The sequence below is a fragment of the Labrus bergylta genome, chromosome 7 (assembly GCF_963930695.1).
Source record: "Labrus bergylta chromosome 7, fLabBer1.1, whole genome shotgun sequence".
NCBI classification, from domain to species: Eukaryota; Metazoa; Chordata; class Actinopteri; order Labriformes; family Labridae; genus Labrus; species Labrus bergylta.
In genome coordinates, this window is record NC_089201.1 from 19361355 (window position 1) to 19387299 (window position 25945).

The 25945-nt window shown below is 41.4% G+C and overlaps 1 protein-coding gene across 1 annotated transcript in view; it reads right to left on the minus strand.

Annotated features, from left to right (window-relative positions):
• cspg4 (chondroitin sulfate proteoglycan 4) overlaps positions 1-4184 on the minus strand; it is a 76422-nt gene extending 72238 nt beyond the window's left edge. The window contains exon 1 of the mRNA XM_020660184.3: positions 4054-4184. Within this exon, the coding sequence (XP_020515840.2) occupies positions 4054-4129 (76 nt within the window). The 5' untranslated portion in view covers positions 4130-4184. The remainder of the gene's footprint in view (positions 1-4053) is intronic.
• Between the last annotated feature and the right edge of the window lie 21761 nt (positions 4185-25945).

The following is a 25945-nucleotide window of genomic DNA, read 5'->3' on the forward strand; positions in this document are numbered from 1 at the left end:
CTAGTACTATGAAAGTCATAGACAACAAACTGGGATAAATGATTCCAGCCTTTAAATGCCATTCCCAGATATTTCGCACATAAGTTCAAGTGACAACATATTTTTGGGACATTCAGTTCTTTAGTCACATATGGAGACTGTAGAGAAAAAGCAGGCTGTGCATTCTGCTCTGCATTTATAAACACTCTGATTTTTTTTGTTTGGTTTTACTCCAACTGTCCCATTTCTATTCTGTCCTAACATTTGCGTCGTGTTTAAACTGAGAGGTGAGGGCAGGGTCACAGAGTGTGTCGGCGGGACCAACACAACACTAATCTCATCAATTTCCCAATGCAAATATTGGATTTATTAATCCTCTGTGCAGACACTTGCAGTCACACGGTTCTCCCTGCCAACTCCCCAGGAACACATGGAGGCCTTGTTGCAGACACTTCACAAAGCCCAGGCAAATTGTATGTTTATTTTTTTCCTTGTTACCATGGAGACATTATACTCCAGGGGAGATAGCGGGCTCATATGCAGTCTCGGGATGCAAATCCTCTCGTTAAGCTTTGCAATTGAAAATGCAAACACATTCAGCAGCAAAACTTCTCCAAAACACTCAAAAATGTGCATAAACTACGAGACAGTGTTTGCAGTGGATGCTGCTGGATGCTGTCAAACTTATCATATGCTATTTGACCAATTTAAGAACGCATCTACAATTAATGGCCTGCTAATTCAATCAATGCTTATCCTAAAAAAATATATTTTCTCATTGCTCCTTGCTTCACACAAATTGCACAAGTTTTACCCCCGCACCATTAGTTCTGCAAACTCAGTTTTCTGTTCACTGTGTTTCATCTGTTTGTCCATCTGTTCATCTGTCAGGTCAATTTTGTATTCTTAGAAATGCCAATATTTTACAACTGGATTTTCAGAAAAGCACACAAGACAAAAAAACAAAACAAGGATAGACAAGAAACACTTTATAGAAAGATTGGTAATGGGGCCAGAAAAAGGAAGTCATTAACTTTCTTTTCACACACACACGTGTGCTGGCTTCCTCAGAAGCGTGTTGCTTCCATACAGATTAACCTTAAACTTTGTGTTTTTATCAACAAACAACCAAAAAACAGAAATAAACAACCACCTATTTCCATGCCAACAAAACAGAGCGTAATCACTGGAGAGCAGTTTATAGCTTGGAAATAACCACCCTTACATTTTTTTTCCGTGGCGGTTAAAACAGCAGCCTTAGAGGCCTCTGAAATGACACTGAGCTGCAGGCTGTTTTAAAGGGAACAGGAACACATCATGTTCAATTTCAGATGGAGTCATGATAAAGTGAGCATCTCTTGATTCGAGGGGGGAACAAAAATGCTTCACGTGGCTGCGGAATACAGAGCCCTGCTGCTACTTTCACTGTCAAAATATAAGATGTGCTGCTTTTGGGAACCGATGTCCACTGATATGAAACATCTTGAGGGCTTTGGCATGTCTTGGATGGGTGTTATCAGTGCAATAATGTTGTATCAAGGGTCACGCACGATAATGCTTTAAAGGCAGGCCTTCAATGTGAATGCTAAGATGTATGTACTGACAAATACTTAATCTTACATCTACTTAGATTTTTCTCATATATTCCAAGGGAAGATTATAGAATTGATTAAGTGAGCTCCCTTTTAAATCAAACTGCATCCTAATGGTTTCTGAGGCTGCTATGTGGGTGGAGGAAGCTCAATGGTGTAGGGCGGGAGTCAAGAAAACTCTTGGAAAATGTTTTTACAGGAGAAGACCTACCCCTGAAAGATGTTTCCTGAAGTAGCAGCAGGTGGAGGAAGATTGCAAATATCTTGTAGAACACCTAAGTGATGTGGACATCTTGTGGCACATGGCCTGTGACATCTTAACATTCCAAACAGCAAAAAAATGAAACCTTCTGCAAGCGTTCTCGATAGCTGGTGGTAGAATCCCCCCGACAGCTTGTGGCAGCTATTTTGTGGAGCGCAGGGGGCCAAAATCTAATCAGCAACTTGGTACATCTGGTCAACATTAGCATTTAGCTCTCCAGGGTCAGTGGGTGAGTCCCGTTCACACTGAGGCTGCAAGGATTTTGCCAGCAGATAATTAAACGAGGAGAACTGGTTCCTTCACAGAGTTTTCTATTTTTTCTGCCATCATTTTGATTAGGAGAAGATTTGGTGTAACATTTGTGGAAATTGGATCTCCTGCATGGTTTAACCCAGCCAATGCTTTCTATAACTCTAACTATGACGCTACTGTATGCAAAACCTGACTAGGATGCAAAACATCCCTCTAGATAGACTTATTTAGTGAACGACTAATTCTGTAGCGGAGGTGTCAATGTCATGCCAGTCAGCAGGGTTTATCTATAAATGAGCAGACAGAAGGGCAGATGACTCTTTTCATGCTTGTGGGGAACAGATCACGAATGAAAGAATAACTGGATCCAGCTCTCCAGCTGAGCTTTGATTCTGTGCCACCGAAACAAGGCGATACTCCTCCGCACAGATCAAGAGACACTCTTTCACTTTAGCTGCCAATGAGACACTCACAGAGAGAGGTTTGCCCGGACCTAATTGGAGTGGAATTTGCAGCGAGAGATTGAAGATCTGACAGCCGGCGGGGAAGACAAAAGAGCTCCACAGCTGTTCATATGGCCAAGGCCGATTGCTGCCAACTCGCCATATGTACAATTTTGTGCTGAGGTGAGTTGGTAAAGCTGTTCGACGACAACGTTTCATACCGGATCTGCCTCGCCCAAACATTCTACTCTCACTTGCTCAACCTTAGCACTTTTCAAACAAACATGCAAGGGCGCCACCAGGTATCTTGGGCCCTAGGAAAAATAAAAAGGGCCCCTTGCAGTCATGGGCCCTAAGAGTTGTCCCAACTTTTTTCCGATGTACATGCAACCCAAAATGCTTCAAATGAGAACAAATAGACATAAAATAAGAACAGAAATTGACAAAAAGTTGTAAAAAGTTGCCACCTGAAAATAAAAAAAAACAATAAATAAAAAAATAATAAAAAGTCCAAAATGACCACTGAAGTACCAGGGATTATGACTTTATTTTCCCTCGCTTGCCATTTTGATATCCTGAGGCAATGAGATCAGTAGTTTTGGAGCATAAAAATCAGATCATTTTCTTGCTTGAACTTGTGCGGGACACATTTAGTTAGTGATGGAGGTTTTTACCTCCATCACTAACTGTACTGACACTCAGCAGGGATAAGAAGACGCAACACTGCATCATATCACATTGAGAAAGGTACATCTGTAGCTGACTTCATGCACTATGGGGGCATTGTATGAGCCTTGGCCTTCCAGCATCCCCCTCCTGAATTCACACACTGCCTCTCTCACTCCTTTACCAGCTCCCCCACCCCACCCCACCCCACCCCACCCCCTCCTCTTCCTCTCTCTCCCCCCTCTTTCACTTTCATCTCTCCTCTCTGCCTGGATAAGGAGCAGCTCTGCCTCCTGCAACTGTGTACTTCCATCTGAAAGAGCCATTCATTGCTGCCGGCAGAGGGACCTAAGCTCACCTCCCAACCGCAGAAGGGCTCGACAACTTCACTGCCCTCTTTGCCTTTTTGGCACCACGCTTTCAACGCAAACATTCTCAAGGTAAATTCGCTCACACACTCGGCCCGGCAATGACTGAAAAAACCCCCCCTCTCCATTAGAGGACAAATCAACAGATGTTGCCTCAATCCTTGGTGAGACCCTTGGCACATCTTTTCCCCCTCATGTATTGAGTTTCATCTAAGAAAAGGAAAGGCTGTGAGAAGGGCAACAGAAAAGTCCAGAAAAATCAAGCACAAACAGGGAATTTACTCAAAAAAAACTTTTTCTACGAGCTATTTTGGTGCAAGTTTCAGTGAAAGTTTGTTTGGCTTAAGTTTGAGGCATTAGCTCATCAGCCGCCTTGCTGTGATTTATGCATTTGGGAAGCGTCAGACAGGGACAGTGATCTGATCTCCTCCAGTGCATCCCTGACAGAGGGGGAGCAGGGCACTAAGAGAGTGATTTGCAGCAGCACTTACCTCCACGACCGGGACTGGGGAGGCAGAGCAGCAGGGTCAGGAAGGCACCGACCAGGACCGAATGCAGGGCTCTCATGTTTGCGTGCTGAAAAGTTAAGTCCTCCACTCCAACGTTAAAGACACTCCATTCAAAAGAGACTGAATGAGTTTTCCAGTTTTGGGACCTGCTAAAGGATACTCCTCTATGTGAAGGGGCAGGGCTGGGGAGGGACCACAGGAGGGACGCCCTCCTTCAAACCCCCCGCCTTCCCCAGTACACTTATACACTCACACACAGTCACACACAGACACATGCATTCTCAAAGATTGGAAAATCATATACTGCCTCTCCCTTCTGCCCCTGCTCTTACACACTCATACAGACGTACAAACACAGTCACACACAAATGTGTTCACTGACATACTTCCTGTACGAGCCCTCAAATCAAACACCCACATGGCAACACAGCCTCCCTGCCTGTCTGTCAGTCCTGTAGTTCTCCCTCCTTTTGTCTCACTCAATAATTGAAGTGGCCTTCAGGGACCTGCAGCTGCATTCTCCAAGGATAACCCTTTTTCTTTTAATTAAAGACAAATCAGGTGGCCCCACTCTCTTTTTTCTCTGTCTTTTTCTTTGATCAATGTCTCGTTCTTTAAGCTTTTGTTCAACAAACCTGAGCCTGAAGCTAATTAAGGTTGCACTTATTATGTGGAATAGAGGTCAGATGTGTTGAAGTTGCATTGAGTATTTGCATTGAGTATTTCTTCTGCATTAATAGGTTGCAAACAATGGAAACGTTTTTACTTAGTTATCTTAAGCCTGACCAACACCAAATCAGCACAAAACACACTCACAACAAGTAAGTCCACACTCCCACAACTGGAAATCTCTCGCAGTCAGACCCGACTCAGGAGGTGGGCAAGAATAATTAATGGTAGTTTTCAGACTTTTCACTGAACATTCATTAACATAAAATGTTTTTTGTTTTTTTCGATGAAGTCACGGAGATGGTGTAAATATGGGCTGTACATCTAACAAGGCGAGCTTTAAATGTGACAATCCACACTGTGTGTTCCCGGCTTCCAACAGGAACACACAACAGGAGATCAGATGTTCTTTTTCGGTTTTTCGTTTTGAGGGGGTGGGGGGTTTATTTGTCAGGACAGATATTGAGAGACAGGAAATGGATGGAGAGAGAGAGAGAGAGTGTGGGATGTCGTGCATCAAACTGTGTCAGGATCGAGAATCGAAACTGTGACTGGTGCGTCAAGGACTAGAGCTTTACTGCGGCCTCTTGATTACTCATTACATACCCGACAGCAAAGGAAAATCTGTTAATATTATCTTTAGAACTGTCAAAAAATCAGGACTTTGCAGACTTTTTACAGCAGGGGAGAATCTGGTCCAAAATCGGCCGGATTATCTTGTTGTTTGTACCCTGCTTTATGCACTCAGAAAGAGTCCTTAGAGGTAGGGAGTGCTGCTGATTGCTTTCTACTTCCCTTTCCTTTTTTTTGTTTTTGGTAATGAACAAGCACGCTCCTCACAGGGTTTAGTATTTTCTGGTTGGATGCGAAGATTAGACCCTGAAGTTCACTCACAAAGCCTGCATGTTCAATTTCACCTGTCTCACAGTCAGCCGGCTCGCAAATTATTCCTCGTTCTTTCTGATAGCTGAAATGGGAATACAATTACAATTTTCTAAACACTTCCTCTCAGGTGTGGTATAAGTTTACGGCTGTAATTCATTGCTGAGTGCAACATGTGCAGTTCAATCGAAGGTTTTCTTTTTCAGCTGAACAAACAGTTTCTTAGAAATCCTCTTCAAATTAGTTGGCACATAAAACTGGATCAATCATTCCAATATGTTTTAAAGAACGATGCAAATAATATAAAAGGTAGACTTTTTAAAAGTCGTTATGATAATGGGGAGGAGAATACATTTAAAGCTGCTGAGAGGAACTTTTAGTTTGTGTTGGTTTTGCCGCCCCCTGTGGACAAAGTGAAATCTCCTATCTCTCTGCTGATCCTGGATTTGCATAGGTTGGTGTGTTCTTAAAAAATATTTTCTCCTGATTTTCTTTAAAAGTCATATGCATCATTCAATGAGAATCTTAGCTGTGGAAAATGTAAAAAGCCTTCAGCTTGCCTGTATGTACTCTACTGACACCAACCCCCCTGGCAGAGGTTACAGGCGAAGTGTACTGTAGAAGTTATAATGTTGTTGCTGATGTTTGCATTTGTTTTTGTCAGCCATTAAGAGATATGTATGTTAATTCCAGTCTGTTTCATAACCATTTAAAAACTCATTGCAGAGGCTTTAATATTAAATAGAAAAAAGTAGATCGCAACAAACACCCAAAATATATGAAAGTTTGAATACTTTCTCCTCTTTCATGGCAGGAACTGATATCCACACAGGACTTAAGCTTTCATCTGATTCCTCTGATGTCTGCAGAACAGAACTCCTTCAAGCAAAATCTTTTCTTTGGATCAACAGCACCTCCAGTGGCAAACAACACAGCAGCCCCACACTGAGGGTGCCCTTGATTCATTTGTTTGAAACAAACAACAAACACCAAGACGAAGCAGTCCTCTCATGTCTTTACTCTTCAAAGGTGTGTAAGTAATCGTAGCTGTAAAGAAAACCTGTAAAATAACACATGGCACCTGTAACACGACACTCTTTATTGAAGAAAACCTTTCCACACATTGCTGCCTTGCTGATTATTTCAGCATGACATGAGCTACAATTAAAAGCGCTTCCCTCTGAGCTTCAGCCAAACGTTTGCACCGATGACATACTCTGGCCTCCCTGAGGATGCATAATTTACCCTGCAGGGATGTCACCCACTGATATGAGTGGGTTTCCTGCAGTATATGTATGTGAGAGCACAGGCAGGAGGCATACCGTGGCCTTCTTTAGTAAACACACTTCATCTGATGCAAGTAGATGTATGCGATCCTGCCTTTAAAAAAAGTGAACTGATGCAATTCACAAAGTTGTTGTTGGCTTAATAATTCATAGATGTGCTTTGTTTAATGGTGTCCTGTGGCGTCTGCATCGTAAACAAACAATGTTTTGTTTACATGCAAGTATTCTCATCAAAGTACATCATATATGTGTCCTTAAGGTCTAAAAAAACATGTTGAATGTATTTTCCACCTCATAAAAACATCAGCAAAGCCTTTTTCAATCATTTGAGAACTGGATTGTTTACAGATGCATGCACTCTTCTTCGTATCCTCCATTATAGCAGTATAACCACGTTGTGAAGTCTGTCACCAATTAAGCCTTTGTTCATGTGATGCATATTTCTATAATGTCACATGAGTACATCATGTTTGTAAAACTGTTTGTGAGCTTTTCTGTGTGCTGTCTTGTGGACTGGCCTTTGAGATTTCGTGTCATTTTTAAATCTGTTGATGTTTTTTGTAACTGCTTTAGGATTACCGGCGAAATGTAGTTGTTGTGCTGCCAGCGTAAATGGATGGAAGGCATGGAACCTGCCGGTGGAGATTGGCTGCAGGGGTTTTGCAGGGCAGTCGCTCTGGAGGGCTTTTGGACTGCTTGGGATTGAAGGCCTGGCCAGGAAGCAGCTGATCGCCAACATCACCAAGCAGGCAGAGGCGGCATCCCGGTGGATCTGGATAAAGCAGAATAAGCGGTGGCAGAGCCAACCTGGGGACAGAATAACAGCTTAGAGTTGAGTGGTTGACAGCGGGGGTAGCTGGTTCTACTGTTGAGTATTTGGGCATATTACAGAGGCTGAATTTTTTTTGATAACTCATCTGTTTTGATTTTATGAAGGATAACAATAAGGCGCACAGCTGACCTGATTGACGGGCGGGCGTGATAACGGTATGTTAGGAGGCCTAAGACCCGCCTCAGCTCCAGCAATCAGCCTGTCGTTAGGTTGACTGTAAGTTAGGGTGAGACAGCATTTCCAGCATAGCGGCTGTCATTGATGGTACTCCAAAGCCCCCTGCACCCCCTGCAGTAACAGACTTGTCCATGTACAGTCTTTGGGCAATACACAGCCCGCTGCAGAAATACTTTTTTTTTTTACATTTCCCACAGCAGAGATTATTGATGAGTGATACTTTTCACCTTTGAAGTACAGCAGGGTATCCTTGTACACATGTACACAACAAGATCATCTAATAGATAGTAGTGTGACTTTATCTGAGCTTTATACACAAATAAGTTGTCTCGATTTACAAATGAGTATGATGAGCTGAGTTTACAGGTCTGAATACCAAAACAAACCTAAAAGAGGCTGAAAGGCTCTATGGAGCTCCATAGTTATTAATAACTGTCCTTCAGATATCAACTATGAGGTCCAACGAGGCTCTTTATCGCAATCTGGCAACTCTGGCAAATGCCAGATTGGTTGACCCATCACCAGAAAAAAACAAGAAAATCTCCCAGCTGGAGCCATCTTGATGTCTGAATAGCACATCTGCCCCTGATGAAAATTGCCAAGGCAGAACTTGGGTAACTCAGTCCTTTCATTTCAAGTTAATAAAAAAGTATAAATGATCAAAAAAAAGTTATGTACATATTATTTTCCCACTTTCTGTGTAAAAAAAAAGTGAATTATCACTGTAATTGTTTTTCTCTTTACATACATACTGAGTTAAAGTCTGGTTTCAAACATTGAGGATCCAAAAAATCCACAATTTCATGGAAAAATGTTTTCCAAAATGAATCTGAAGCTCAAATGAATCTGGTACGTTCCAAACATACTTCATCATAGCATAAAATTCACTCTGTATTACTGTACCTCCCTTGAGACTCGTTATAATGTCAAGAATGTTTTTTAAACCAAAAGATGGATTGTGTCTTATTATGTTTTAAAAAAAAGAAAAATCTAAATTTACTGTTTAATAAAACTGTTTGCCAAACAGTTTCCAGTACATGATTGTACTCTGTGACAATACAACCTCACTTTAATCTCTCAGTATCTTTCCTGAGCTCGCACACAGCTCAGACACTCTCATCAGATTTAACTTCTCTCCCAGCAGGATGTAGTTTTCACACAGAGCAGTAGCTCGGGACTCTTTGCAGAAACACCACCTTTCGAGTCATCCTGTGCAGAATCATCTCAGCTTTCACCACACGCTCTCGTGTCTCATCTCAGTGTTGCTGCAGCCGTCTGGCTGGTGCAACACAATGCTCACAAAGCTCCAGACTTGATTAAACCGCAGCAAGTATGTCAATGTTATTCTAGACGTTTTTTCCCTCCTCCCCCAAACCCTGTTAGGATAAGAACTTGAGACAAATACTGTATAATCACAATGGTCTTTTTTGATCATCATGATTTACTGCTGTTGAAACACAGTAATAATCAAATAGACTCTGAACAAAGAGTTTTTAGTGCCGTTGGCTGTAGTAGGGATCCTGCTGTGGGAAAATATACCCGTTTCATAGAGATTCTTAATCATTTCCAGGAAATATTCATTCTCTATGCCTGTTCAGCACTTTTTAGCCCACTTTTTAGTCTCTTAATGGCCCACTTTCTAAAGCGCATTAATCCATAACTCCTTAGTCGTTTTTTTGTTCCCCTTCCATGACAACCTATATTGAAGATAAAGTGAAACCACATGCTTAACATCAATGCTCCGCATCAGCCTTGAGCGTATGTTGCTGAACAGGGTTTTATGAGTGGAAAGAGTTTTTTTTGTGTGTGTGTGTGTGGAGTTTGCAGGTTGCTGCCCCTGCCATTTAACAGCACAGGTTAACACTTTGATGAGAAGCGGTGAGAGAAAGCAGCAGGCCGAGGGGCAAAGTTCACGGTGACGTTAATTCCATACGTGGTGAAGATGGTTACTTTCAAAGTGTCATCTGTTAAACATCAAGAACTGTTGTAGGACAGCCATAGCAGATGAAAAAAGGAAGAGGAAAGTTCTAAATCTTGGGTAAATTGAGGTTTGTGTTGGTTTTTCATGGTAAATGAGATACATTCAGGCTGTTTTTATTCACTGTTTGTACTTATATGTACTTAAATTATACACTATTGTATGTAAGTATATAACTCATGTAATCCCCTCATGCATTCACTACTCAAACAGTTTCAAGAAGGAACCCATGACCCAAGGCCTTCAGTTAACTCCAATGTAAACCCAGCAAAACACTGCAGCAAAAGCAGTACAGCTGATGTGTGAAGGCGAAAAGTTTCATTATTAGTCAGTATAATTATCAGACACTGGGAAACCTTAGAATACTTTAAGCGTACCTTGATGCAATCGCTACTTAGTTTTAGGAAACACTAAAGGGTGGTGTAGATGGGTAGGTCTCTTCAAATTTAAAACTCTGCTGCTCGTTCAGAAAACAACGACAAGAACGGCTCCTCCTTAGCTAAACTCCATCATCCAGGTCTTCACTCCCTCCCGATCACTACACTTTGCCAATGAAAGGTGACTGATCCAACCTTCACAACAGGTCTGGTCACAACTGTCTCTAACTAGACTCTTCTCCTCTGTTGACACACCCCCCCCCCCCCCCCCCCATTTGATCTGCAGAGTCCCTTTGCATCTTTAAGGAAAAGCTAAAGACCCAGCTCTTTCATGAATACCTATGACCTTAATAATGATGATGATGATGATAATGTTGATGCTTTTTTTGGTAATGAAGATAACAATATCTAGGATGGTTTTGATGCTGGTTAGAACTCTCAAGAACAGTTGTCAATGTTGTGCTTTGCCTCTTCACACTTCTTGCGAACACTTGTGTGTCTGATCAGACTTAAAGCTCATTTGCACTTACTGAACGTGGTTCCTCTTTTCTAGAGCCTTGCTGGTGTTGTACTTACTCTCTGATGTACACTGCTTTGGATAAAAACATCCGCTCAATGAAATGTTGAATTTAAGGGTTTGTTTTAGGATAAGAACTAACTTGACATTTAAAGAATTATGAACACCAAACTGTGCAAAAGGACATGATGATTACCTTACCAAGTATATTATATATAAAATACATTATAGAATAAGAAGGTTTTTTTTTTATTGCCAAGTAAATTTACACATACAAGAACTTTAAATTGGTATTTTGGTGCAAAACAGTTAACAAAGAAAAAAGGTAAAAATTGCAGGAACTTCAATTAAAATGATAAGTGATCAATCAGTGAAATAATTTATCAAAGAGGATTGTCATAGATTTGACATGTTTGACTATTTTTTTTTTTTTTTTTAAATGATGAAAAGGGAAAAAGAAACTGCACATTAATCAAAAGTTGCATCTTTACTTTTTACAAACCCAACACAGGATCTGTTCGTGGTTTAAATGAAGTTTTTTCTTGTTACTTTACTAAATGTTACTTAGTGCTGTGCTCATGTTGGATTCATGTTGGATCTTTGTAAATGATAATAGAAAGAGTACTAGACCTGCTTGAGATGGCTTGAGGCTATACAAATACAGATTGATTGATATAACAAATAGTGAGAGAGGATAATAGTTACTACATCAATACAATGACCTCTCTAAAACCACCTTATCTCTCCTTTTGACTTTATTTTTACACCCTGTCTTCCCTCACTTCTCGTGACCTGATGCAACACAGAGATTGTATGAATTTTAAGTGTTTCTGTCCAAGAAAGGAGCTCTTCCACCCGGAGAGGAATTTGTCACATACAGTATTAAAATAAGATTAGCATTCCAGCTTCTGTCTATAAATTCTGTACGTGGGCTCACTCCTGAACAGCTCAACAAAAAACCTACACTGGGGATTGCAGGCTTCTATGGGTATGTTTTATTTCGGTGGACGAGTATTTTAAAGAAATCTATTTTGAGCTGTATGAATCTTAAGTACGCCCCCCCACACACTCAGAGATAGAGGCGTCAAAGTGAGATAAACAAGTCAGGGAGGTGTTGATGGGATTCTGATTGTGAGGTTGTGGCCCTGATGTTGAGCAGGCGATATGAAGCTGTAGAATAATTATAATGAAGTTTAATCAATATGAACCAGGCTGCATGATCGGCACCCACAGTGGTTTTTCTACCTAGTATTAAAGCCGAAAAAATGTAGTGTGAGAGTTTTATCAAAGGCTCCTTGTGTCCAACAGCCAACATTTGTCTCTTGATAAGCCAGCATGGAAAACATCATTACAGGCTTCTGTTTCCTGCTGCCACTTTAACAGACACTGGTTGTCAAGAGTTACTTTCATCCCTGCTGTAAGCTTATTACAGCCCCTTTTTTTAATATCAATCCATCAACAAGGAAACCTTATTTGCCATTCTCATGTCAGCTGATGTATGACATCAGTGTAAAATAGTCGAGTCATTGCCGTGTGTTCATATGTGATGTTGTGTCTTCTATGTTGTTTATTCCTGAGACGCTATTTATGTCACCTTCATTTTTTTTCTTCTTCCAAGGTTAGTAATCAGTTGTTTCGAGATGTTTGCTGAGGGACAGAAGAGGATTAAGCTCGCCAATCAAACACTTTCCAGCGATATCACTCGATAATAAATGAGCACAGCCTTAACGGGGTTCTGCGCTTTTCTGTAAAACTTTATTCCAGAGTCTTAATCTCTATTAGCATGTATTTTTCAAAGGCGCAATGGCTTCCCTGGCTAAATCCTCACCACATTATATATTATAGTTTATCTTTTCCCTGACAGCTTTGTGACTTTGAATCTCCGTCCCTAATGCGATGCTGAGGGGTGCGGGTAAGATGCGGATCCTGCAGGTATTAAAGGATGCTTCTGGAAGGGGAGAAATTAAACACAAAGATGCATGGAGAACGGAGGATAAAATGTTAATGAAAAGAGACTTAGAGCTATTAAAATATAACGATAGCGCATAAACAGCATAAACATCTGACAAAGACACCAAAAGCAACTAATTTTTCCTCTGTTTCATGGGGAATCAAAGTCTATTAGCTTCACTGACCAGCATCAATTCACTACCTATAGTTTCTATTTGAATCTGTGCTGAATTTGATAGATTTCTGTGGTTAAATTCCAGGATTTATGCCTGCTGCGTTACAGAAAAAAACTTTTCCATGTCTTGAGAAAAGCACAAGACTGCGAGGCATAACACCACAGCTGATTGTCCAAAGCTTGATTTTCCCCTCCATCAAAGCCAACAGATCATCAGTGTGACACTGGGACACAAATCTTTTGCAACAATCAATTGTGCGCCAGAGCCAGCATGTACACACAGCTAAATTCAGGATTTCACACGCCGTTTCACTTGATAAAGAGAGGCATGCGAGACGTTCGGCTGCTCGCATATGAACTCGCTAAATAGAAGGAAGCATGAGAGGGGTGGCAAACATTGTTACTGTAACACTGAGTCCCCCTGCTGTGTTCCGAACATCACTGTGCTTTAAAGCAGAAAATATGCAGCATGGAGGATGACGGCATACGAGGCTGCTGGTTTTTTCAACACACCACAGAGAGGCAGGCAGTGATTGAAACTTTCACAGAAGAGCAGTCAAAGCACATGAGACGGTGAGGCGTTTGTTGTTTGAAGTGAAGAGAAAACAGTCTTTGATTTCTCACCTGAAATCAATAAGTAATGTGCTGCATACCATTCCTCAAGCAGAACAAACAGGAGAGAGTGCAAGCTGTGCATTAGGACGGGCGCACACTGTGCGATTTCAGGCTGATTTAGACACCATTTTTGAGTCCTACGACTAATTTTGAAGTCAGATCTGAAATTTCAGCCAGATAGCGTGTCACAAACTGACAGACAGTGTCCAAAATCACCATGGCAACATCAGTCTTCCCCCACCTATCATGAAAGTAACATTTGCATTAAAGATCTGCGGACCTCCAGCTGACAGGGCATATCTGTTACCATTTAAGTGCTTGTAAGTTGTGATGATGATTGTGTGTGTGTGTGTGTGTGTGAGAGAGAGAGAGTGCTTTTGCCTGTGTTTATAGGCTATTATAAGCCATGCTTGAAAACTGAAATCAATGTCCATCTCTGGGAGTTTTCTATTAACAATTGTGAATGCTCAGTCCCAATTTAGCTCATACAGTATGAGCGGAGCTTTAGTTACCGGTTTTTACTTTAACTGACTCAACATATTTCCAAAACAAAAAAAAACTATACTTTATAATACTTTTGTGTGTGGGAGATAATGGAAATCTGAAAAAGCGAGTCAGCTAGCTTAGCTTCACACATATTTTTAAATATGAGCAACTAACATAAATCCAGAAGTTTACGATTGTACCATTAAAGGGATCCTATAGCCAGCCGGCCGGGCTCTGGTGTCTTTTTGTCAACTATAAAGTAGCCAGGAAAATAGCTGAGATTTTAACCTCTGAAATAAAACATTAAGCCCCCCCTGTACACAATGCCGGATTGTGTATAGGCTGAATTGCAGCAGCGGAACATGTTTTGTGTTTGGTATCTATAGACTCTGACTTCATCACTCCTGGCAGTTTTATTTGACATCTACAAATCTGAGGAGAGATGGGATGGTATCTTAAATTATCTTAAAGTTGGAGCCTACATGTGGATGCTGTGGTGGGGGTGAGGAAGAGTGGAGTACACGGGTGCCAGTCATAGCTGGCAAAGGGAAAGAGAGACTCGAAATCACGCTGCTTAAATAGGCCGCTAATTGGGAGGTATTGTCAAGTGATTGTGGATAATGACGCACCTCAAGTGTGAAATCAGTGCAGCTCAAGATGTCTGCCTGAACAAGCTCACAGGTGTGGAAAAGGACGTTGCAGCACACCTGTGAGTCATGACATTAGATCCGCTCTGTTTTGAATCGAATAAGTAACTGAAACTAAACCTATCAGGACAGAAATAAAATACTTGAAGTGTGTTTATGAATTTTAAAGTTTGACCCATTTGTTGACCTGAAGGAGGTGTGGTTTGTTTCCCATATTGCGGTCTGTCAGTAGGGGGAGCCCTAAATCTTTTGGCTTCACTTTTAGGGGGCTGTTGTTACGTCCATGATTTTATATAGTCTATTCACAACACATATGTCACTTTGCAAACACATGCTGAAATAAACAGGACATTGTTTCACCTCACAGCATTGCACATTAGTCATATAATTTTTATTAATTATTAAATCCAAAAAGAAAGTATTGACACACATGTTTTTGTAACAGTGCTAATGTGCAATTGAAAAAAAGTGTTTATATAAAGGTCTAGAGGCTAAGGAGTTTTTTTTTCTCTAAAAATAGCAGCTCTAATACTTCATTAAAGCAGCCTTGTAATTTTCCCAGCTTGTCATTGGTCCAGGTTTTCCTGTCATGAGCAGAAATGAGCTTAATGGTGCTCATAGGGGACTTAAACGGCTTAATTACCTTCTTTTCTGTAACCTTGATTGAGGATGCCATGTGGAGAACCAGCATCTTTCATATTTTTTACTCTGACATTTTAAAGAAACCTGCTGGGAGCCTGAAAAATGTTTGACCGCCTTTTGTGTTTGCGCAGGACTTGTTCAGACACAAAAGACACACTCGGATACAAAGCTTAGCACAGTGCGACAAGGCGATTATTTTTTTTTTTTAAAAAGGCTCAATTTCAGAGCTCTCAGTGATTCTGTGCATTCTCTGTTCTTGTGTTCCTTTTTTTAAGGGCTGCTGGCAGGGATCCAAAGCACCTCCCATCTAGACTTTGTGAAAAAGAAACAAGGTTTTGTAAACCGTGCAGAGTCAAGGAAAGAAAACTTTTATCCCACACTGTCTGAAAGTTCGAATTGCACACTGCCTACTAAATTGTACGCTGCAGGAATACAGAAAATACTGAGAAACATTTGGAGAAAATTAACACTTGCTGAAATTTGTGGCTTTTTTTGTTTGATCTTTTCATAACAAAATGATCTGAAATGTGTCCTGACAACCTGATAAACACCATTCAGAAGTAGAGGAGGGGATGCAGCCACTGCACCACCGGGAGTCATGCAGAGCTCTGAGGTCAAGAGAGCACTTAGCACTGCCCTCTGGTGGAGGATCAAATGAGCTTTGATGACCACCCATCAGGCCTCTGTGCCTGCACACACTTGAATGTGTAATTACAGTGATTGTAATGAAAAGACTGATGCAGGGGACACTATGAAACTGTCTAACAGACGCATGACTCATCAGAACAAAATCAGACCTAAACAAAAGAGCACTCACTCGCCTCACATTTCGTCAGACTGCAGAAGCTCGGAACAGTAAACAGACGACATCACACATCACCTGAGTCTTGGCTTCCCTTTGTTGGCTCTACAGTAGTATAAGACCTGATTTTAAGACTTTACAGATATTTAAGATATTTTTTTGACACATTTTCATTATAACATAAGCCAAACAAAAATCCAGCCCCTTACCTAACCCAAGGAATACACACAACTATACTCACACACGCACGCACGCACACGCACTCGCGCACACACACACACACACACACACAGAAGTACACACGGGGAGATGGGGTACAAATATTTAAGATGAATGTATTTTAACTAAGTGTGAAGGACACAGGCATACATATCATCACATATCATCCACAGTTAAGTGGTAAAGTAAAGCCATCAATAATTGGAATATGTAAAAAAAACCTGAAGAACAGGACACACCCCTCCCCCAAAAGAATCAATATAAAATTACAAATGCTGTCAACATGAGCCCAAATCATAGACTGTAAATATTAATGGAGGAAAATTCACCCCCTGTACATTTCATGCCCATGATGACAATACTAATCACACCTATATTTTTTACCAGGCTGTAAACATGTTAAAATCTGCTGTAAAAACTGAAAAAAAGTCTCTGATGAAGGGAGAGAAAGTCATCTGATAAACCACAAGAAAAAAATAAAATAAAAATTCTTGACCAGAACTGATAAATGAATGGACAGTCCCAACAAAATGCCGCTATTTACTTACATTTGATTTACATTTATCGGCACTTACATTAATCATTTGGGTGTAACTCTGAGCTACATACAGAATTGTTGACTCTTCAGGAGTCAGCTTACAGCCTATGAACATCAGGTGGATGTTCCACCCGCCGTCCTGCTCCCACCTCCACCACAGCCAAAAGGACTTTTTATTACTTCAACTCTTTTGACTCTGTTTCCTATCTAGTGTGTTTTTACATCTTTAGTCCTTTTGTTATATCTTGCGATTGATTGATAATTTCAATATAATTTAATGCGGCATCTGAACAAGTTTTGGTTCTGTTCTGTTGCTTATTCTGTTTTTACTTTGTTTGTCAAAGCACTTTATTAACTCTTCTTTTAAAAGTGTGTCTTACAAAATATTCCCCAAAATTCCCCGTCGGTACGTTGTTGATCAGGGAATGAATCAGCCATGACAACAAACACCCTGGTAAATAAATAGTCATTTCCGCTGTATTACTGTTTCTCACATGCAGTTCAAAACTGTAATGGTCAGAAATGTGAGGTCAACCTTTGGGTCTCTGGGAACCGGACAGTGCAATGTGCTCGTAAAATGTGTCCATGCATGCGAATGTAATTTCATTCGTTAGCTGCAGTCAAAGGTCTCATAACTAAACGGCATCTGAATAAATGCGATCTTCTGCAGGATCTTGTCTCACATGAGCGTAGTGACTGCTCAGTGTGAAAATGTGTGTTCCCGCACTAAAAGGGATATTTTTAGCCGATGTTGATTTGTGACTATTTGCTAAGGATGGCCAGTTCCATCCTTTAAAATCCTGTTCTTTCATTAAAACAAATCTCAGCACAGCTTATAATGTATGTGACATTTAACAGAGGATTGTGTTTTCACGCCAGCAATCAATCCACCCAAAAAAAAAAGGTTTCCTATTTTTCAAAAAGCTGCCTTTTCTTATTTTTATTTTTTTTTACAAGCTGTGTAAAACCATGTGGCAGTCCATTCACATTTCAACAACATCCCAGAGTGGAAGAGAAGGTTCTGGTAAGTACCATGGCATGATTATGCAAAGTGCAGCTTGAATGGCTTCTAAATCACTGTTTTAAAATGAACAAAATGGCCTCCTGTGGTTTCCTGTCAGACCTTGATGACTTGAATGACATTGACGGTGGAGTTTAAAAGAAGCGTTTTGTTCAGAAAAAATGGTCGCTTGTGTAAAGTAGCCTTCCCAGATACCAATGCACTGGCTTGATCAAGACACACACATATATGTTGAGATGTGTGTGTAGGCGTTGTGCAAAATCAACACCCACTCTTGTGTCCCTGCAGCTTTTATGAATACACCAATGTTGAGCCAATTTTTTTATGTTTGTGAGTTATGATGTTTTTTTCCCAGCAGACCTTGGTTGTCTCTCTCTCTCAATCGTTACATCTATGTCTCTTTTTTTTTTCTCTCTCTCTATATGTCTCTTCCCCTATCAGTTCTGTCCTCTCTTTATCCTCATGCAGTGCACCGGGGCCATTGTAAAACACTGGCCTCAGTCCCAGACCCTCAGGAGGCTCAGGGGCTCAGGGTTGACTGATCGCTGGATTTCACCACAGGCTCCAAGAACGGGGATTGTTCAAGAAGCTTTTCCTTCCCGCTGAGACCCCTGTGGATTAAGGATTCCTGGCTTCTGTTGCAATAATAAGGCCTCACACACTGCCAAAAGAAAATACTGCAGTAAAAGCTCTGTCCTGCTCCAGCTGAAGATGCTGTTGCAGTGCGACTCTTTGTCACATTTTGCCCCTTAATTTTTGTTCCTTCTATTTCAACGTGTTTATGAAGTGTTATGCTCTCAGAAGTGTTTTGGTACCTTGGAAAGAAAGACTCAAATTTCCTGACAGAGTTTGTAATAAACAACAATCATGTTGTTTGTCAAGAATTTACCACAAAAAAGTGTATCTGAGCTTTATAATGGGTAGTAAAAAAACAAGAATACACATGTATTGACAGTTTGGATCATTAACTGTACAGTATATACAGATGGACGTGGCATCTCCTACTCTTGTAGAAAGGTGAAGCCAAAATATTGTTTTCATTTTTGGAAGTGGCATGACAGCTAAGGTACTGATACTGACCCCCCCCACCCCACCCCAAAAAAAGACTTCACAGTTTGGCACAGTTCGAGAAGAACAGCTTCATGTAAAGCCAATGTTGAAGGTTATGGAAAGTCCAATGTCTCTTGCATGTGGTGCATTTGGATTGATGTTTGTTTTTATTGTTTTTATTTATTGCTGCTGATGTGGAGCTGGCTTAATGTGTGCAGAACAGGGTCTAAGACAAATTACCCCAAGGGGACAACCAGATATAGAACTTTAGGAGCCACATTTGTCACCAGAGCTGTCAATCATGAAGTTACATTCCCTTTTATAGCATTAAAAAAACTTGGATTGAAACTAAACTCCTCAGAAAAAAAAGAACACTTGGACATGAATCAGCAAGATATGAACTAACGATAAAGATAGAAACCATGTTTGAGAAAAAAGTTTTTGTGCTGTGTTATGAATTTATAGCTTGATCCATGTCCCATTTGTTGACATGGAGGAGGCGGGCTTTATGATCTGTACTGCAGCCCAGTCACAAGACGGCATTCAAGATGTTTTGGCTTCAATCGTTTGGAATTTAATCCCATTAATACAGTAACTGGTAAGCGTTAAATCAAATAAAAAGGTAGTAGATCTTCTTTACATAAATACAACACTGTAAAGGTTTTCGCCAAGATTCCTGCACACATGAGAAGTCATGTATAGATTCACACATCTGTGCTGTGTTATTCTACATGGGACGATGCCAGCAGCAGCTTTTTAGCAGCAGCTAAACTGCAGCAGAAGAGATGCATATGTCCCCCACGTCGCTCTTCACAAGCACTCTATTACTCACTCAGCACTCTCCGCTCAGTGCCACTGGGATGAATCAGAAAACAGGAGTGAGCCAAATGCAGTAAAAACCAATCCTGAAGCCAATAAAGATATTTAGATGGAGGAAGCACTGCTGCATAGAGGGAGACAAAATAAAAATGAGCAACACTTTTTTTTCTTATGAAAGAGAAGCAGAATGACCAAAGATATGTTAGGAAAGACACTTGTTGATAAAGTCCAACTATGTTGTTCCTTTTCTGCAGTCAAAATCAAGTCAGATAGTGTTTCTCTTTCATATTTAATTTACAACCATTTACGACTCTCTTTTTGGACATTTACATTCAATCTTCCATATTTAATCTTCCTATTTAAGACTAGTAATGCTTAGTTAAATCCTGGTTGTATATGTTTACATTCTTAGTTTTGATATTTTTAGTACTTATTTACTTTGTATTTAATATTTTATTGTGTTTAAATTTGCTAACATTGTGTTTTTTACTCATATTGTGTGTTGGGTAACCTGCTGCACAATTTCCCAGTTTGGGATCAATAAAGTAATTCTATTCTATTCTATTATTCTATTTTATTTGTTGCTCATTTTATATCCTTTGGGATACGATGTTTCTTCCTTAGAGGATGTTTGTTTGCGTTCTTGTTTAAGAGGTTGCCATGATTGTGGGAGAATCACCCCCAATCCCCATACTCCGTGTGCGCCGCTGTCCGTCAGCACCACAGTTTTGCTCCGTTGAACGGCACTACCTTGTCTGACTTCCTGTCCAGGTTGTTATATCCTGTCCAGCTTAGAAATGTTGTCATGTTACAGTTAAACACATAAGGACTTTGAGAACAAATTCAAAAGAGAAAAGGATAAAAAAAAGGCTTAAGGAAACAAGTGCATGAAATGAAATATCAAAAGGAAAATAAAACAGTCCAACAAAATGTGAAATCACAAAAAGAGTCACAGGGATATCAGACACAGGTGAGCCTAACAGCAAATATAAATTTCAGACATAACTGGTCTTGGATGATTTGTCCTGTACATATAAGTGGTGGATTGTTTTTGAAAAATACATATTTCTTGGGCCAATTTTGCCTTAATTGGACTGTCCTGTCCAATTAAGGCAAAATTGGCCCAAGAAATATTTTTTTTGGAGAGACAGGAAACGTTTGGAGAAGAGAGCGCGGGATGACATGTAGCAAAGGGCTGAGGTCAGATTTGAACCCAAACTATAGCCTCTGTACATGGGGCGTGCAACATAACCTGCTGTCCACCATACCTTAAGTAGTGTTTTTTTTAATGGAAAAAAAAAATCCTGCTTTCTTGTTACAGTCAAATGTATGATTTATCATGAACCTTTTCTGTGGAAAATGTCAAAAAAGGCTGTTTTGACAGTGTGCTGCAACTCCCCCCAGCAGCGGTATTAAAAGTAACCATATAGAAATAATAGAATAGAATAGAATAGAATGTCTTTATTGTCATTATACAATTGTACAACAAAATGATTTGGCTTCACCTTAAAGTGCACACACATACAAACATCCACAGCTAAAAACAACAAAAGAAGAAAATAAAAAAAAAGGAACTCTCATTCAGGTAAGATGGGCAATGTATGGTAGGAGTTATTTACAAGTAGTAGCAGAATATAAGTATAACAGAATATAAATAGATATTGCAGAAATAAAAAAAAAATATTGCACAGTATGAAATGTAAAAGTATTGCATAAATATAAAATGAGAGAAATATTGCACAGTATGAAATGCAAGATATTACAGAAATATAAAAGAAATATTGCACATTATAAAAAAAAAAATATTGCAGAAATATAAAATAAATATTGCACAGTATGTGGTGAGGGTGGGACGGTCAACGCATTTTCAGGTTCAGTGTGGTTATGGCTCTGGGGAAGAAGCTGTCCTTGAGTCTGTTTGTCCGTCCTCTGACAGACCTGTAGCATCTGCCAGAGGGCAACATGTCGAACAGATGAAAGCCAGGGTGTGAGCTGTCCTTTACAATGTTTTTTGCTCTGTTCAGGCAGCGGGAGTTATAAATGTCTGTAAGTGAGGGGAGTGTGCAGCCGATGATCATTTGTGCTGTGTTTATTACTCTCTGAAGCCCCTTTCTGTCTGCTTCAGTGCAGCTGGTGTACCACACTGTGATGCAGTACAGCAGCAGGCTCTCGATGGAAGAGCAGAAGAAGTTCACCAGCAGCTTCTCATTCAGGATGTACTTCCTGAGCACTTTCAGGAAGTGCAGGCGCTGCTGTGCCTTCTTGGTGATCTCAGAGATGTTGGGAGTCCAGGAGAGGTCAGCAGAGATGAGGGTGCCCAGGAACTTTTGGAAGGTTTGGACCCTCTCTACACAGACACCATTGATGTGGAGGGGAGCTGGGTCTGCGCGGTGCTTCCTGAAGTCGAAGATGATTTCCTTTGTTTTCGTAGTGTTCAGTGCCAGGTTGTTCACTGAACACCACGTTGTCAACTTCAGGATCTCATCCTTGTATGCAGACTCGTCTCCCCCTGAGATTAGTCCAACCACAGTGGTATCGTCTGCGAACTTGACGATGGTGTTACCGGGGTGGGTTGGGCTACAGTCGTATGTGGAGAGCTATGGCTATGGCGTCCTCTGTGGATCTGTTTGCTCTATAAGCAAACTGGTGTGGGTCGAAGGTCTGAGGAAGGCTGGCTTTGATGTGGTGTAAAACCAGCCTCTCAAAGCACTTCATGATGACCGGTGTCAGAGCAACTGGACGGTAGTCGTTGAGGCTGTCCGTGGTTGATTTCTTGGGCACGGGTATGATTGTGGCTGATTTCAGGCAGGATGGAATGGTGGCTTGTGACAGGGAGAGGTTGAAGATGCAGGTGAAGACTTGTGAGAGCTGGTCTGCACAGGCTTTGAGCACCTTCCCTGGTACTCCGTCTGGGCCAGCTGCCTTCCTGGGGTTTACTGCTCTTAGCACCCGTCTCACTTCGTGCTCCTGTACAGTGAGTGTGACGGTGCTATGTGCTGGTGGAGGCTGAGGTGGTGTGGCTGTGTGGAGCTCAGTTTTCTCAAACCTTGCGAAGAAGCAGTTCAGCTCCTCTGCCAGCGAGGCGTCTGAGTTCCCAGGTGTGATGTTGCAGCCCCTGAAGTTTGTGATTTGTTGTATGCCTTGCCACACCTGTCGTGGGTTGTTGTCAGAGAGGTGGTCCTCTATCCTCCTCCTGTAGGCCGACTTAGCATCCTTGATTCCTCTCTTCAGGTCGGCTCTAGAAGCACTGTACAGCGCTCTATCACCTGACCTGAAGGCAGAGTCGCGGTTTCTAAGCAGCATTCGGACCTGGCTGGTCATCCAGGGTTTCCGGTTGGGAAAAACCTGGATGCTTTTTTCAACAGTGACATTTTCAATGCAGTACTTGATGTAGGTCAGTACTGTCTCTGTGTTCTGCCAGGTCCTGATGTTGAAATACATCCCACTGGGTGTTAGCAAAGCAGTCCTGTACCTGAGAAAGTGCATCCTCAGGCCAAGTTGTTACAGTCTTTGTAAGGGGTGTAGTTCTCCTCCTGAGAGGAGTGTATGCCGGGGTAAGGAGCAGAGAGAGGTAGTCTGACTGGCCTAGGTGAGGGAGAGGTATGGCTCTGTATGCGTGCTTGATGTTAAAATAAACATGATCAAGTGTGTTTGCACCCCTGGTTGGACACTTAACGTGCTGAAAGAATTTCGGGAGAAGCGTCTTAAGGTTTGCCTGATTAAAATCTCCAGCTATAATGTGAACTCCATCGGGGTGAGCACGCAGCTGTGTGTTTATTGTGTTTAGCAGGGTGGAGAGAGCTGTGCTAACATTAGCATCCGGAGGTATATATACAGCCGTAACTATCACTACTGTTAGCTCTCTGGGTAAGAAAAATGGTCTGCATTTAACTGACATGAATTCAATGTCCGGGGAACAGTATTTATCTATGATTATGCTATTGTTGGACCAGTCGTTCTGCACGTAAATGCAAAGACCCCCTCCTCTGCTCTTACCAGAGTCTTTGTTTCTGTCCCAGCGGTGGAGAGTGCGGCCTGCTAGCTGTACTGCAGCGTCGGGGATCCGCGGGTGAAGCCAGGTCTCAGTTATAGTCATAACACAGTAGTTACGAACATAGCGATTCCCAGCCATTTGTAGTTCCAGCGTTTGTGAGGAACATACTGGGCAGAGGAGGCTTGTGTGGCTGTGTCCTGAGTTTCACCACAAGAAGGCCTGACCGGCGTCCTCGCTTCTGCTTTCTCTCCCTCCGCCGTCTCCGCCGCCTGCTGGACCCGATAACAATCCACGGAGAGCCCAGTGGTCTCGTGACGTCGTCGGGTATATTGTGAGTGTGTTGAAAGTCGCCTGTGATTGGTAACTTGTGCCGAAAACCAATGTCGACTAAGTCCTGGCTGTTATAGCAGCGATTTGCACAAGTATTCACATAAAACACTAACGAAAAACACAGAAAATAGCACAAAAAGGAGAGCCGTGAGCCGCAGCATCCGTGCGCGCCGCCATCTTGGATCAGTCTTTGTGCTCATTTCATTTTCATTTCAGTCTTTTTCATAGCCAGTTAAAAACTCTTCATAGGAGCTTTAACATGAAATGACATGACAGATTTCTGTATTTTAGTCAAACTGATTTATTTCTCAAAGGTGAGAGCAGGACCTGTGATAAACAGAATGAAATGAAATGATGATTCATAATACACATGTGGGGGGGGGGGGGGAGCAACAAATATGAGATTGAGACCAAGTCACTGGCAGCCTCCTTCACACAGTGGGCTCCTTGTGAGATGTTGATTGGCTTAGCGACAGTAACAGTACTTATCGAGAATGGCGTGCTCGGGCAGCTGCCATTAGGCCGCAGTTCCAGATGGCTCTCTGCGGTGTGTTTGATGCCACAGCCTTCTCCATGCAAATAAGTGTGCAGAAGCTGACCAACATTAGCTCTTTATGGAAGTCGGATTCCATTAACGCCATTGATCACATTATTGTAAAAGTGCCTCAAACAGCCATTGCCCCCACATCACGGGGCTGTCCTTCTAGCCCCACAGAAAAGCAGAAAAGATTATCCGCGTCCTGGGCACACTTACAAATACTCACATGAAGCCCCATTTTCAAGCCTGAATTAACCCATTAATACAAAGGAGGGTAATTTAATAAAGAGGGAGAATAAAGCAAATGGACAGTAATGACAAAGTTGGACTTGGACATGTAATGACCAGATGCTAAACCCTTCAGACTCTGGGGGATCGAACATACCGGCCAGTTAATTAAATCTAGCCCTCGACGGCTAAATAATGCCAATATAGCGACAAAAGGCTCGGTGAATAGTCTGATCTTATTGACCTCCATCAACATGGGCAGTGAATTCTAATGTAAGCTGGTGTGAATATAATGAGACACCACTTCCATCGCACAATAGCAAGGATTACAGAAACCCTCTTCCCCGAGCTCTCCGAGGTCGGGGAGAAGTAATTCCTGGACTTTTGCACTTTGTTTCGCCTCAAAGTAAAAAATAGTCAATAATTCTTTCTGTTAATCCTTTCTTGTTGCTCTGAGATCTCGAAAGAAGGACATGAAAGACAATTAAGAGGAGGCGGGGAGGGAAAGAGGTGGAGCTTTATTTATCTCATGAGAACACACTGAAAGGAAAATGAACTACGTTGTTGCTCGGTGTTATTCTTTTATTTGGCTTGTGATTTAGAAGGATTTCTTCTTTTGCCGTCGACATATCTAACATCAAACAGCTGTACTCAAGTCTACTTTTTCCACAATACCTATTTAAATGCTGTAAGCTACTCGGAGAACTTGTTTTACTTTCTAATGACTGCAAAGCAGTATTGATTGCTTAGTTTTTCTTTAAGTAGCGCACTATTGACTAGGCTTACTTAACCATCCCTCAAAAGCAGATCTTGTTTGCAGATGGAGATAAAACAGCTGCAGGTTTGATCATTTGTTGAGTCCGTGGCGAATATCCAAAGATTCTTTCACAGACCCCAGTGTCTTGATGCCGGTGGGCAAACTCTTTTTGCAGCAGTCTGCCTCCTTCTAGGTTGTTACGTAGCTCGTCCAAGCACAATAAATTCAAGGTCACATTAACAGCGAGCGCTCACAGGATTCTTTTCAGCCGTGAAAGTGATTGCAGCTTCATCCTTGTCAGTTTGCACCCACAATCCATTACTATACATAAATGTTGCTGCAGTG